General features: G+C 39.2%; 1 protein-coding gene across 3 annotated transcripts in view; it reads left to right on the top strand.

Annotated features, from left to right (window-relative positions):
• Tinag (tubulointerstitial nephritis antigen) overlaps positions 1-2,550 on the top strand; it is a 113,567-nt gene extending 111,017 nt beyond the window's left edge. For 2 of the 3 annotated variants that reach the window (XM_076576705.1, XM_006973734.3), the window contains exon 11: positions 2,204-2,550. In XM_076576705.1, the coding sequence (XP_076432820.1) occupies positions 2,204-2,338 (135 nt within the window). In that variant the 3' untranslated portion in view covers positions 2,339-2,550. The remainder of the gene's footprint in view (positions 1-2,203) is intronic. The other variant, XM_076576704.1, reaches the window with a different exon arrangement.
• The last annotated feature ends 12,865 nt before the right edge of the window (positions 2,551-15,415 follow it).

The following is a 15,415-nucleotide window of genomic DNA, read 5'->3' as shown; positions in this document are numbered from 1 at the left end:
CAGATTCACCAAAGATAAAATGACATGGAAATAATCTTTAGATAGTCAGATGAAAATAGGTACAATGCTACAAATATCATAGTTTCACTATAAAAAATAATAATGTTCCTAAAATATTTTTCATTTCAGATTGATTTTATTTGATTTTTCTGTCTTTGGGAATACATGTTCTCTCTCTCTCTCTCTCTCTCTCTCTCTCTCTCTCTCTCTCTCTCTCTCTCTCTCTCTCTCTCACACACACACACACACACACACACACACACACACACATATATATATATATAATTATTATATATATTATATATATATATATAATTATTTTCCAACATGTTCATCTATTGGAACTGACTACAAAATTTGGGAATTGGAATTTTGTTTAGCTCCTAGTTGCAAAGACACACATTTTGCCGCTGTCTCATTTCCAGCTATTCAAAGTCCATTTCAACTTTGAGGAGATATACTGAATTTGTGATTTCAGATCCATCTTTGAGAGTGCTCCTTTCAGGTGTCAGGGATGATTGAGGAGGCAAAAAGCCAAATCTAAAATAAGAAATGCTGATGATAATTGGATGTTTTTGAAAACTGATGTTGTCATGACAATTTCTGAAGCTGAGGGAGTCTATTCTCATAGGAGAAAATGGAGGAAACTGAATGCAACACCATATGCCTTGGGAATATCAGTGTAGATCACACTCAAGATGATTTTTCCATCTTAGTCCCAGCAAGGGTGAATGGAAGCCAAGCACGGCAGCTGTTGTTATGAAGTCTCTAATTTATGGAGCTAGTCTACTGCATTTAGTTGTGGTCAACTAATTCCCTCCATGTGCCTCTTCTGCCTTTATGGCATTCTCTGCACACTCCATTAGCGTTTCTGCTTCACAATGTACTTACTCACTCAAGCTTTAGATCTAGGAGTTATTCTGGACCCATCTCAGCTCTCTAATCATCCTCAGAGTTTAAAAAGAAAAAGAGTAAAGGAAAAGCTTCTAATTCCTGCTGATTTTACTTTCTCAGATACTTTATTTTCTCTGCCTTCATTAGATTACATAACTGAAAGCAGTGATTTAGTCACCAGACTTGGTGGCTCGTATCTATAGTGCTAGTTCTAGGGAGGAAAGTCTTAGTGAGTTCCGTTCTGGTATGTACCCTATGATGAATTGAAGGTTTTCTGCCAGGGTGAGCTACCTAACAAGAATTTTAACAATTTAATTACTTCAATAAACTCCCTTATGCTGCTTCATGCTTAGTGTTTATGGTTTTGCTGCTTCCCTCTGCTAGAGCATCTCTCTACCTTGAGAGTTTGGTCAGTTTCTGCAAAGCCTTCCCTATGCATTTCACATAGCTAATCTACACCTTTCCTCAGCCAAGCAAATAAATGTGATGCAGCTAGGGTGACCTCAATAACATTCTATGACTATACCCACCTTAGCATTTAACTTTTGCTGATCACAATTCATTAGATTATAACTCCCTTGAACACAGAATGATATATCATGTATTTGAGGTTTTCTGGTGTTTAACACAAGAATAGGTCATAATCCTCATGCGTCTGTGTCATACTTTCTTTTCCATTTGATATGACAAAATGCTGGGATAAAAGTCATTTAGGGAAGACAAGGTTTATTTCAGCTCTAATTTCTAGATTCCAGTTCATCATGGTGGGGAAGTCACAGCCACAAAACATTGAGAGAGCTGCTCACATCGTAGCTAGTCAGGAATAGAGCGCAAGAAATACCTGCATGCTAGTTCTCATCTTGCTTTTTTGTTGTTCTCATTTAGCCCAGGGTCCAGCCCAGGAAATGATGCTACCTGTATTTAGGGATGGGTCTCTCTATCTCAATTAATCAAATTAAGAAAATTCCTTATAGGCATGCTACTAAAATAACTTAATCTACAGAATTCCCCAGTGAGAATCCCATCTCTGGTGATTGTATATTATGTCAAGTCTACAATTCAAATGTACCATCACATTTGAAGACATGTCAGTTCTGGCTCTTGCCAGTGAAGACACATGAGGATATTAACATGATATAAGTAATAAAGTACCCTGATCACTATCCAGAAAATTATGTGCTTCGTCATTACCATCTGTAAAAGTCAAAGGCTATTTAAAATTAAATAGTATTTTTCTGGTTTTGTAGAAAGGATTAAAAATATCAAAGTATAATACTCAACATTTTTCTTATTTTTGTTTCTCTTGCAGATTGCTGCCAATTCCTGGGGAAAGTCGTGGGGAGAGAATGGCTATTTTAGGATTCTTCGAGGAGTAAATGAGTCTGACATTGAAAAATTGATTATCGCAGCGTGGGGCCAACTGACAAGTTCAGATGATCCATAGCTCTCAAATTCCCATAAGGTCATGCATTTAGGTAACTGATTAAATCAAATTTTAGCAATGTAAGGCTCTCTGTGTCAATGGAAGTGTTGCATTTTTGCTGTGTGCGTTAGAACATTCTTTTTTCCTGTTTTACTCTAGGATCTAATCTTTTGTTCTCTTTATATTACTGAGTATATTGAAATACTAATAAAAGAAAGAGTGTCTAAATGTCATTAAAGTTCCCCCAGTGTTATTATTTTGTTTTCATGATGGTGTTCCATTTGATTTTAATTGTTTACAGTGTGACAGGATTAGTTTTCAATTTCCTATCAATCTTTTATAGAAGTCGTATGAACTTAACCTGAGCTGAGGCATCCATTAGACAACAAAAAGCAAACTCACCAGTGTCCCAGCTCTATGATTTTCATTTCAACAAATAATGTTTTCTTAATGTAAACATTGCTTATGTTTTGCTGGATGCAGAAGAAATTAATTATCAATTATTCTCTCAATAAGCTAATATTTTGTTTCCTTTTATTTTGTCTAAATTTTGCTTGTAGTTTGATCTCAAATGAAGAGTAACTCCATATAAACTACTACTTCAGTACTGTGTATTGGTCTCTGAGTGGAGACAATAGTAAGCAAGGAAAAGCTTAAAGGCTACAAAAAGATTGTCTTGATACAAACACACCTATTTAGAAAAGCTAGTACACTATGTGCAATCTTTATCATAAAGTTAACCATAAATTTGTACATAGAAAACTAACATATTAACCCCTGAAAACAAAAACAGCATGATGTTAAGAATCATAAAAAATAAATGCATTTTTTTGTCATAAACACTTCATAGTTTACTGCTTGAGACTGTAAAAAGTAAGCTAGATTAGCATTAATTTTGATTCCAGTTCTCTGTACTCAGAGAAATCAAAATAAAGACATACTCTTTTTGTAATTCACTGGCATCTAGAAAGGAGAGCAAAGCTGGTCGTGAACATAGCTGATCATGATGGAATGGTAGAATAGGTACTGTCTAACTTTCTGGGTACTCGTAAGTCTTATTTTCATTGTAGGGATTTTTATGTTGGGTACACAAAGGTACTTTGATTAGATAAGCCAATCATGCTGAGAATGAGAGAATGCAAGGCATGTGGATATACACCCCTACCCCGACACAGACACATAAACATGTCTGCAGTTATGTTGGTCATGAATCATTATAGTTTTATCACAAGTATCTATTCGCTTGTTTTTTCCTCCCTCAAAGAATTTACATGATTCACCTTATTGGTGTTGTTTCTCATTCTGTAGAAGGTTGAGAAATAGTTTGATTTGTCTTGTTATGCTGGCATGCTTTAGAAACAGTCGCTACAACACATAATTTGTTTGGGTCTTGAAATGGGAGGGGGCAATAAGTAAAACATGTACTGACAGGCTAAATCTGTCAGAACCAACTGTACCTTGTAAAGAAAGAAGTAATACCCAGACAAAAGACATTTAGGGAAGAAAGGGTTTATTTCTAGATTCCAGTCCATCATAGTGGGGAACTCACAGCCACAAAATATTGAGGAAGCTGCTCACATTGTAGCCAGCCAGTCAGGAACAGACAGCAAAAAATACCTGCATCCAAGTTCTCAACTTTTGTTGTTTGTTTGGTTTTGTTTTCACATTCAGCCCAGGGTCCAGCCCAGGAATTGGTGTTGCCCACATTCAAGGATGGGTCTTTCTACCTTAATTAATTAATTCTTTAGCTGAAGGATAATTTGGGGTCTCTTTATTGCCTGGCAAAGGTAAGGAAAATAGATCCAGCATCAAGAAAAAACCATAAGCAAAGAATGGCAGGCCTGGCTTGTTGAATATCCAGCCTACATTTGCTGAACTAGCGCAGACAAAGCAACATGAACAGGCACTGGCAGTATTTCTCATGGGTGTTAAAACACAAGCAACACACTCTAAAGCTTAGAATGCCAGATGCTGAGCATCTCTTTTTAAAAGATATCACCATTACTCAGTAGGTACACATACATCATGCTATTCAAATGGAAAACAATATTGGAAATATTTTTTCCCATTTGACTTCTATGCTTAGATTATGCTTTTTAAAAATTTCCCATCACTTGGAAGACAGTCAGGAGGATTCAAGAACAGCCAAAGCTACATGGCAAAACTGTCAAAAAAAAAAAAGAAAGAAAGACAGAAAAAAGAAAAGAAGGTAGAAATGAAGGAAAATAAAATGTTCTATGTTTCTAATAATCCCAAAGAAGGAGAAAACTTAAAGAAGAACAAGGAAAGACAATACCAGTATATCAAACCTTAGAGTCAAACCTAGGGTAAATTTACCCAGCAGAGTATGATCCAAAGTGAGACAGTCACTCACTGGAGAGTAATCCACTAGTGCATTGAATTTGTGACTTACCTTAACACACAGACACAGAAAAGCTGGGAACCGACTGTCTGGGCTTTCTGATGGAAAAGTTGGCAGCTGCAGAAGCTCAACATGTTTATTTATACAGCTGAACAAGAAGTCAGGATTATCATATATAGATAAACAAGGAAGTGAAGCGAGATTATTATAAACAATCAAACCAGGAGGTATGCTTAACTAATCTCAGTAGGAGTAGTTTCTGTCTGGGAGCAGTCTTCAAGCTGTACATATCCTAGGAGAAGAAAGCTATTATGGACATTTTCTACACAGGGTGTCGACATTCCCACTTGGACTGGTGGAAGGCTTCACCTTTCTGTGTGCCTCACACAGTGAAGGCTTTGTCACTTCCATTGGACTGAGGCACTGGGGTCCTTGACATGGCTGTACCCATGTCAGCAACAATGCTCAGGACATCACTTGCTCCCTACCAGCTACCCCAAGAAGAGAACATCTGAGGACGAGGACTTCACATTGGCGCATGCCGTTTTTTAATGATTTTTTTTGTTTCCATGCATCTAAGCTTCTTGTCTCAAATTAATAATATATGAAAGTAGAATTGGCCACAAGTATGATTTTATTCAACCAGAAAAAATATGTCTCAGATTAGAAGATACTTAACTATCAACACCTTATTTTTTTCCTGTCTATTTAGAAATTTGGCATTGTTGTATGCTCCTGTTTATATTAGTTATTTTCTACAGTTTTCTTGATGAAACATTCCAAATATTGGATGTTGAATTAATGCATGGGCGTTTGACTTGAACTGTGTGTCTTCAGATGCCATCAAGAAATACTCAAATGATGAATTAAGGAGGGGAAAACATGACAAATATATACTGTATGAAAATTTTAATTAAGAAAATACAAAACCTACCCCTTAACAGCTGCAGGCTTCAAGAAAGCAGACCCTGCCTCCTCTCCTGGGTCAGCGTAATAGAGCTGACCTGGTTGGCAGAGGCTCCTGTGAACTGGCCCTGAGGGTGTGAGAGTGGGATAGCGCGTCATATACCCCTCATCTGCCATGCAGTCGTGAGGGTAAGAGAATGATACCCTCTGCCCTTGCCCTATGACCTGGTGGATGAGGGATCCGCCCTCCATCTTATAAACTGTAGCACTCTGGAAAGTGGACCCTGCATCTTGCCTGGGCAGCACAGTAGAGCTAACGATTTCTGACAGAATTGATGGTGAAATGGCCCTAAGAAAGTGAGCATGGGAGATCTGGCCCAGTCCTCATCTGCTATATGGTGGTGTGGGCCCAGGAGAGATGCTCCTGCTTCCCTCCCCTTGAACCTTGCCACCTGTGGCAGGTGGGAGAACTGGCCCTGAGGTCATAAGAGTGAAGAGAGCTGCTATGTTCTGCTGGAGCATGTGAAGGGGCCATTCCTGAAGAGCCAAAGCTGCAGGATCTCCAGGACACAGGGCAAGAACAAGATAACCAAGAGGAGTCTCAGTGAAGGCCCAGCATCAATAGCATAGCAGAAACCAGAGACCTTGAACCAGACCAATGACTCTTTGCAATGAACACTTGCAAGTAAAGATATATGGATAAAAGCATTTATTACATGACTCACAATGTCACACTTCAGCTTCTATGGTGGGATTTTTCCTTTTTAAATTTTTTTTCTTAAATTTTGTTTTATTTTATTTTGGGTTAAGGGTACAAGAGCTGACAGTGGATACAAAGGGATGGGGAATGAGTAGGATTGAGATGCATGATTAGAAAGACACAAAGAATAAATAAAAAAGTATATATATATGTACATATATATATATATATATATATTCAAAAAAGACAAAAACTTTAACATTGGGCCTCACTCCCTTCCTACTTTATGGTGCTAGTGTATCTTATTTTTTTTCTAAATAATGAAATTCATCCCTCGGCTTTTAAAAATATGTATTGACAAATTCTTTTAAAATGAATAAATAGAATGAAGTTTCTAAGTTAGTATTCAACCATTAAAAGAAATGTAGTAAAAAGCAAACAAAACAAATCAAGATAAAAACCCAATTACCTGGCTGGAGGTGAGAAGGCAATGGGAAGTGCTGAGTCAGAACAGAGATGAGCAACAGTAGGCAGCATCCCTCCTTCATAGACTGAAGGGATGAAGACATGAGTTTGGACTGGAGAGCTAGAATTCGTCCTGCATTAGCTCTATGTGGAACTGGTTTGCTAGTGAGAGCTAGAGCTATTAACAGAAACGAGTCTGCCAAATTTGCCGCAAGTCATATAAAGGGGCAAGCCCAGGGTTCCCCCATACCTAATGCTTTCTAAGCTCTCATCAGAATTTCTGCTTGGCTAGCATTTTTGAAAGATAAGCAAGAGACAGTTTATGAAAGAAAGTGAGGTGCCAAGATCATTCTTCATACTCTACTGGATACGGAGAAGAATAAGAGGAAGGAGGAAATAGGAAAACAAATTTAAATTTTGGTTTATTCCATGTAGATGTGGGAATAATTTACTTAGTTCATGGACTCAGTCTCCTTGTTACTACATCTGTATTAGATAATGTAGTACCACTATGTATGTTTCTGTTTCTGTTTACATTGAGGGACTATATTATGATCTGCACAAAGGCTTTTATCCAACTTTCTTCCCCATGGTTTGTACAGACTCATGTTCAATCATCATTTGTCTGAAAGTCTATGGTAATATAACTATGAGACATTTCTTTTTCTTTGGATGGAAGTTAATTCCATTTTCAAAGACAATACATGGAGGTAAAGACAGTGGAACTTCGTCTTTGAAATATTTCAAGAGACATAAAGCATCAACCCATGAGGTGCCATTGTATCAGAAAAGAGACTTCTAAAGAACACACAGACATTCTGTCTCCTGAAAAGTCAAGGTAAGAAGAAAAATTCAATCCCACACTGTCAAGAAGAGATGATTGGAGGAGAAGAAAATGCTTCTCTGGTTCCCCTGTGGATATTTTCATACCTCATTTTGATACCCTCTCTGATAGAAATGATTAAAAATCATTGGCACCGAGTCAAAAGAAATAAAACTTCCCCCTGTAGCCACTACCAGTAAGAGCCCTATTATTTAGACAAAGAATGGTAGTAATTCTTCTTTCTGTCTATGATGTGCTGTCTCCAACCTCAGGGTTCCTATAAGGCAGGCAGTTTCGTTCTTTGTTTCCTAAGATAGTTTCCATGATCTCTGTGTCATCTGAGACTCTAAGAGAAAAGTCGTACAGTGAATGTAAGGAAAATCTTGTATTACATTCTCGACTGGAAAAAATCAGTTTGCAGCTGCTAAAAGCAGCCCACAGTGAAGTGTAGCACAGACCCACTGGGCTTCTGTCCTCATTTACTTCAGCCATGTATCTGTCTGTGGTTATAGAATTACACCATTGCAACTTCATGAATGACCTCATAAACTTTTCTCCTAAAAAGTTTTAGTAAATTATATACTATTCACTTGATGTTTATGATATGTCTCCAATGTGTTAGCTACTGTACAAGGTACTAGCCATTAAGTAAGTGACTGCCAAGAGAGACACTTCCTGCCTACATTAGGTCACTAATTATTGTTCTGTAAAACAGATTTGGGGAAACACTGGCCAGTTTTGAATGGGAAATTGTGCATGAGTACTTAGACATTGGATACAGGAACCTTTGAGATTTAGTGTTGGGGAATATTATTTTAAGGTATGTTAGTTTTGTTGATGTTGCATTTGTTTAACTCTATGAAGCTGTGTTACTGTGCCTGTCTAATAAAACACCTGATGGTCTAATAAAGAGCAGAATGGCCAATGGTGAGGCAGGAGAAAGGATAGGCAGGACTGACAGGCAGGGAGAAGAAATAGAAGGAGAAATCTGGAAGAAAGAGGAGAAGGAGCAAGAGAAGGAGGAGGAGGATGCAAGGAGCCAGTCACCCAGCCAGCCAATCAGCAGCAGGTATATAGAAATAGAGAAAGGTAAAAACCCAGAGGCAAAAGACAGATAGGTTAATTTAACGTTAAGGAAAGCTGGCAAGAAACCAGCCAAACTCAAGGCCAGTCATTTATAATTAAGAGTAAGCCTCCGTGTGTTATTTACTTGGGAGATGGGTGGCGCCCCTCCCCCCCAAAAAAGTGCAAAAATAAATAACAACAATTTAGCAGAGCAGGGAGCAGGCATCTCACTGTACAAACCAGCTTTGCTGCCTCTATCAGAATGCAGACTTGGGTTGAAAGACTTGGGTTTGAGGTACTCTAGTTTCTTTGACAGTACACCGGCTAGTACATAATTTTTTTTTCTGTATGTGTATCATGAAAGTTTATAAAAGCATATTTTTGATAAGCCCCAGGACTCTGTATGAATAAATTACTTCAAGTGTTTAGTCTATGTTCAACATAGGCATTCCCAGTGACAAATTTGCGACTTGCCAGATCATTTGATTGGTCAACATGAATGGATGTTCCAGCAGTAGCTCCATGAGTAACAAGTGACATTGTCCCAATGGCCTTATTTTAAACAAGAAATTAGAATCCACAAGGAAACTTTTGCAGGTGGTGGCTTTGGCAGAATATGTATACTTATCTCCAGACCCATTAAGTTGGACACATTAAATAAGCACAACTGTTTGTATGTCAACCACACCTGTTTTTGTATCATCATGTTAGTCTTCACTTATTTTATTTTATTCTACTCCAGTTTTTATGTTTTCTTTCTGGTTATTTATTTGGGTGTGGCCTCTTCTTTTTATCTCTGAGGTGAATCACTAAGTAATTTGAGTTCTTGATTCAATACAACTACTTGTCCTACTTAGGGTTGCTATTGCTAGGATGAAACACCACGGCCAAAGCAAACTCAGGGAAAAATGCTTTTATTTAGCTTAATTTCCACATTGTACCACCACTGAAGGAAGTCAGGGCAGGAACTCAAAACGGGAAGGAACCTGGAAGCAGGAGCTGATACAGGAGGCACAGAGGAGTGTCGCTTACTGGCTTGTTCCTTATAGCTTGCTTAGCCTGCTTTCTTATAGAACCCAAGACCATTGGCTCAGCAGTGTCCCATACACAATGAACTGAGTCCTCTCCCATTAGTCACCAGTTAAGAAAATGCTCTACAGGTTTGCCTGCAGCCCTTTCTTAATGAAGGTACTTTCTCAATCAGTCATCTGCAGTCTCCTTGCAGATGACTGTAGCTTATGTCAAGTTGACATAAAATTAGCTAGCACACTACTCATAGTTATAAACTTCTTAGACCACCCTTTTTAGCATTCCAAGAGTTCCTGTAATTTGAATTTCCATTTGAATTTGATCTAGGTATTTAAAAACTTCCTGCTTGAGTTCTTCTGTGACCCAGCAGTCATTCTAGAATGCATTACTGACAACACTCTCTTATAAAGAATTGTAAGACACAGCTTTTCTTTTAAGCAAACTAGCTTCCCACAGAGACAAAGATAATAGAGATTAAAAAGTCAGATGAGATGTAAATGATTTTATATTTTAGATTGTTTCATAGCCTTCCTCATACAATATTTGTCCTGAAGGTACCTTGTATCTTAGCATATTAATTCACAGATTTTTTTTCCCTCAGGAAGGGATATTTGACTAAAGGAAGTTTTTTTTTTTTATAATTGTAACCATCATAGATAATTACCAATTGCAATCTGCAGCATTTCATCAACCTAATTTATGCTTTTGTTTATGAGACACCTTACCACGGAAGTGAATATTACTTTAGAATTGCTGTATCTCCATGGTCTAATAAGGCAAAATTCTTTTGACTGTTAGTCACTGCATTTTGTTGACTGATGGGCTTATGAACATGCTGAAAAGGATTATGGGATGAAGAAGATGATGGCACGTGGGGGTAGTAGCCTTTTCCCCGATTTAGCAGTGTTGGGTGGCACCTGTAAGATAAGCAACACAAGACTGAAATTCCCACCATGTGTATTAAAGTCCCAGGAAAAATCACTGTGGGAATTTTAGAGAAATGACTAACCTTTGTAGTTATATTTGCTTTGTTGATCAACTAAATTATTGTGTTCATTACATTAGCAGTCACTTAGCTTCTGCAGTATACTGAGTGATACGGCTTCTGTTCATGCAGTTTCTAACTTGACTTAGGAACTGATCTATGTGGCTGGGGAATGTTTCATCAGCACACCAGCTAAAGACCCTTAATAACAGCGGCATCTCCCCATCTTGACATGCAGGAGGATAAGTGTGAACAGGGGAAAGGAATGGGAACACGTAACCCCCGTCATAAGAGTGATTTTTCTCATGTCATGTGATCAAACCTGCAATGGTTCGGAGGAACCAGACTGTATTTTAAGTAGCTTTGCTGGAGACCATTCTCCATCATTTCTAAATAAATCTCAAAACAAAACAAACAACCAAAAAAACCAAAACAACAACAACAACAATAAAACCTTGCTTGAACATATGTAAGTATGTTTAAGGAGAGAGCTAAAACAATATCACAGTTCTGGGAAATTTTATTTTCACTAATGTTTCTAGAATGAATCATATATAGTTGAATCTTTTCTAGTCCCCATGTTACTTTTAAAGACAAGCTAGGCTTAGTGTGGAAAAGAGCTGGGAAGGCAGTTCAAGGAAGTAACTGAAAAAGAGGAGGCTCAAAGAAGTAAAATTAAAGAGGATGAGGATATGTAAATTGGGAGACCAAGGTTTTTTCCTTGGCCAGCTAGGTTGACGGTATGTGGAGGGATGAGCAAAGGCAGGTTTAGGGGTGAAACAATATCGCAAGTTTGGATATGCTGCACTATGATGTCAAGCTTTCTACAATTCTAAACTGACAAAGCGTCTTCTCAGCCTAGAGACATGATGAGAGTGGTCTTTAGTTTTGAAAGACTTGAACAATGGAAGAGCAAGTGGAACAGCAACAGGGAGCTAGTCAATATACTGAGAGAAGCCCTGACCACATGAGAATGGCCGTCATGACAACAGGTTACAAAGGGACATGGAATGGATGAAGGGATTTGGCAACCCTCTTCCCCACCATGATCCAATTAAAACTAAGTAACTCCTTGAATTTAACTATCTCCAGACAGCAATTAGGCAAGACATAAAACTCCAGTTAACTGATTTTGACATAGGAATGATCATGTTTAACTACGAGTTGAATATATTTTTGCCTATAATAATGTATAATAGATGGATAATTAACATAGAAATTACACAGTAATACTTTTATAAAAACTAAAAATACATTATTTGTATATATTTGCATGTACATATGGTATGTGTGCATATACATGTACATTACTACTATTGGAAATTTTGAGAAACTTTTGTATCTTCAGTAATGCTTATTGTGGTGTTCGTCTTAAGCAGATAATGTTAGCTTGTTGATAAATACTCAATATTTTTAAGCACAAAAATATAAATGAGTTGTTCAAAAGCTTTGGTGAGCATACAAGATTTTCTGTTTTTATTAGTAATGTTTGTAAAATGAGGTAATTATTTTATCTCTCAAGAAAATCACCACAAATTTGATAGCCTTGTATAATATAAATGTATAACATTGTTAATAAAATTTAGGGGACTTACTCTTTGTTAATAAAATTTAGGGGACTCACTCACTCACTCACTCTTTGTCTACATATGTAAACATTATTTGTGAAACTGTGTCCTTTTGAAATAGAAGAGAAGAAAATACTTATGAAAATAATCAAAATTGATGACTTTTGTTGCTTTTGCTCTAACAAGTACTGAATAAACTACAAGTGCGGTTTAAAGAAAGAAATTAGGAAAACAACAAACTCTGAAACCCCATGTCTCTTCATATACAAACTAAATAAAATAGCAGAGCAGCATAGGCTCTGTTTTTTGACTTTTCATGCTCTATAAGAAATCTAATTTAGACTTGGGAAAAATTACATCATCAGCATAGCGGGCTTTGTACTTACAGCATTGACGAGAAATGAAGGACTTTTCAGTGAAGTATAAAGAGAAGACTCCTAGACAGGGGAAGCAAAATAAAAGAGGCAGCGGACTTTGAGTTGAGTTTTATGGGGTTGGAGGGCAAGGAAGGTATTCCCATTGTGTTGATGAAGCAGCAGGGCATTCCAGATTCTTCTGTAACACCTTTTCTAAACCATTACCATCTTGCTGTGGATATTGCTCTGTATAAATAAAACACTGATTGGCCAGTGGTCAGGCAGGAAGTATAGTCAGGACAAGGAGAGAGGAGAATTCTGGGAAGTAGAAGGCTGAGTGAGGAAGACACTGCCAGCCGCCACCATGACAAGCAGCATATGAAGATGCTGGTAAGCCACAAGCCACGTGGCAAGGTATAGATTTATAGAAATGGATTAATTTAAGATGTAAGAACTAGATAGCTAGAAGCCTGGGCCATTAGACCAAACAGTTTAAATAATATAAACGTCTGTGTGTTTATTTTATAAGTGAACTGTCGGACTGTTGCGGCTTGGCGGGACCTGAAGAGCAAACTCTCCAGCTACACCATCTCACTTGGCTTTGTGGAAGTGGATTTAGACTTTTAATTGCAGTCACTAAAAATTTGTAAAAAACAGTAGTGCTAATATTACAAAGCCAGAAATTTCTCTCCTGATATTTTCTAAGCTATAGGGCTAGAAACATATGTGCTATCCATACATAATCTAAGCTTTCATAAGGAACCTTTTCAAAATCCACTGACTATGGAAAACATATAAAAATGAATGCTGAACCTAATCATTGTCTTTAATGGCATTACACAATGATTAGATGTTTCTATTCCATAAGTAAACAATAATGAGTGAACTGATATTCTGTACTGTTTAAATATGCTGCCATATAACACATAAAATAGTAAACCTATTTGAAAATTACTTTGAAAGCAAATATTATATACAATAGTCTTCAGCCCTTTCTTCAGAAGTACCCCCAGAAGTACACATTTTCCTAGAAGGTTTCTTAAATAAAACTTAGATTGTAAGTTGATGCTGATATCAAATCAAGTTTCATATTAATTTTTTTAAAAAAATGAACAAAAAATTTTCCCATTAAGCAAAAATGTGTTTCAAATTAGAGTAAACTGTACAGGAGAGCCATTGATTTGTGTGACTGGTAAGAAGTAGAGGTTGAGTCAAGGCATGGCACAACTAAATCTGGACCTGTGGAGGTTGTGGGTCCACGCTCTCTCATCTCTTCATTTATCTCTTTTGCTGCAACTTGTTGCGTTTCAGTCTCCACACACACCGTATCACCTGAGTAGCAGACCTTATTCACACATGAGTTTGCATTCTGCATCATTCTAACTTCGTGAACAGTTGAGTCTCCAAGAGTGGTCCCCAGACCAAGAGCGTCAGCAACAGCTGGAAATTTGTTAGAAATATATTCCTAGTGTCACAATAGGACGTCTTGTCGGACTCTCCTACACACCTATTAGGTGTTTCTGAGAAACGTTGTATAATTCACTAACCGTTGCCTTAGAACAGAAAGGGTGTCTTGGTAGTAAAAAGCTTGAGAATGGGGGACCACCCCAGGCTCCAAGGAGGAAGCAGGGTCTGCCCAGTGCCATGATGGGTGGACCTGGACAAGGAGACCCACAGGCAGGCCTGGGGTGGTCTGCCCTTGGGCACCGAGGAGAAAACAAGGGCCCACCCGGTGCCTTGCAGCATCAGGTAGTGGGCACTATTATGGTGAGCAAATGTGTGGTGTGGTATGGGAGAGAGGGGGGGGAGGGAGGGAGGGAAGGAAGGAGAGAAGGGAGGAGGGAGGGACAGACAGACAGACAGACAGACAGAATGGTTCATGCCCTGTGGACAGAGGCATATGTGAGGAGGTAAAAGCAGTGAGAAGCAGGCTGATGTGGGTGGCTTGATTGCTAGCCAGGGCCATGATGATGTCCGGGCCTGGACTGCTGCCGGGGCCCAAATCTGGGTTCATGGCCCTGATGCAGCTGCAGTCTGTGTTCATGTCCCTGGCTCCTGATACCACCCCAGGCCTAGAGGATAGGGCTGTACAGAGTTGTTCCACCCCCTCACACGCTGAAACACTGGGAAGAACTGATCCTGTCCCTTACCTGCTGAAGCACTTAGGAGAGAGGGTCCTACACCTGACCTGGACAGCACTATAGGGCTGACACTGTTCTCAGGGGCATGGGCGAGTTGGCCCTGAGGGAGTGAGAATGGGAGAGCAGGCCGTGCTTGCTATGTGGTGAGGGGAAGATGCCTCCCCTTGCCCTTTGCCACCTGGGACCTGACCCAACCCCTCACTAGCTGCAGCACGTGGGAGAACTGGCCCTGCTTGTCACCTGGGCAGTATAGTAGAGTTAACCCTGTAGACAGGGGCCTGGGTGAGCCATCTCTGAGGGCATGCGAGGGGCATAGCTGATACTGCTTCCCTGTCTGCAGTATAGAGGTGGCAGTAAGGGAACAATGACCTACCCTCATGCCCCTACTACCTCCAGCTAGCTAGGAAGCTGACTCCACCCTTTACTACTTGCAACACTCGGGAAAGCGGGTCCTACACCTTGTCTGGGCAGCACAGGAGAGCTGACCCTGTGTATGGGGCAGGGGTGAGCCAGGCCAAAATGTAAGCCTGGGAGATCGGGCTCTGCCCCTCATTTGCCATATACTGGTGTGTGGGGGGGGCGGGGCGGGAGATGACCTCCCCTTGCCCTCCAGCTGCCTGTGGCAGGTCGGAGAGCTGGCCCTGAGGTCCTAAGAGTGAAGAGAGCTGTTCCTGCCCCTCACCAGCTGCAGTACTCAG

This window comes from Peromyscus maniculatus, chromosome 7, assembly GCF_049852395.1.
Source record: "Peromyscus maniculatus bairdii isolate BWxNUB_F1_BW_parent chromosome 7, HU_Pman_BW_mat_3.1, whole genome shotgun sequence".
NCBI classification, from domain to species: domain Eukaryota; kingdom Metazoa; phylum Chordata; class Mammalia; order Rodentia; family Cricetidae; genus Peromyscus; species Peromyscus maniculatus.
The sequence above is the reverse complement of the archived record's forward strand: the minus strand, read 5'-3'. Positions and strand labels throughout refer to the sequence as shown.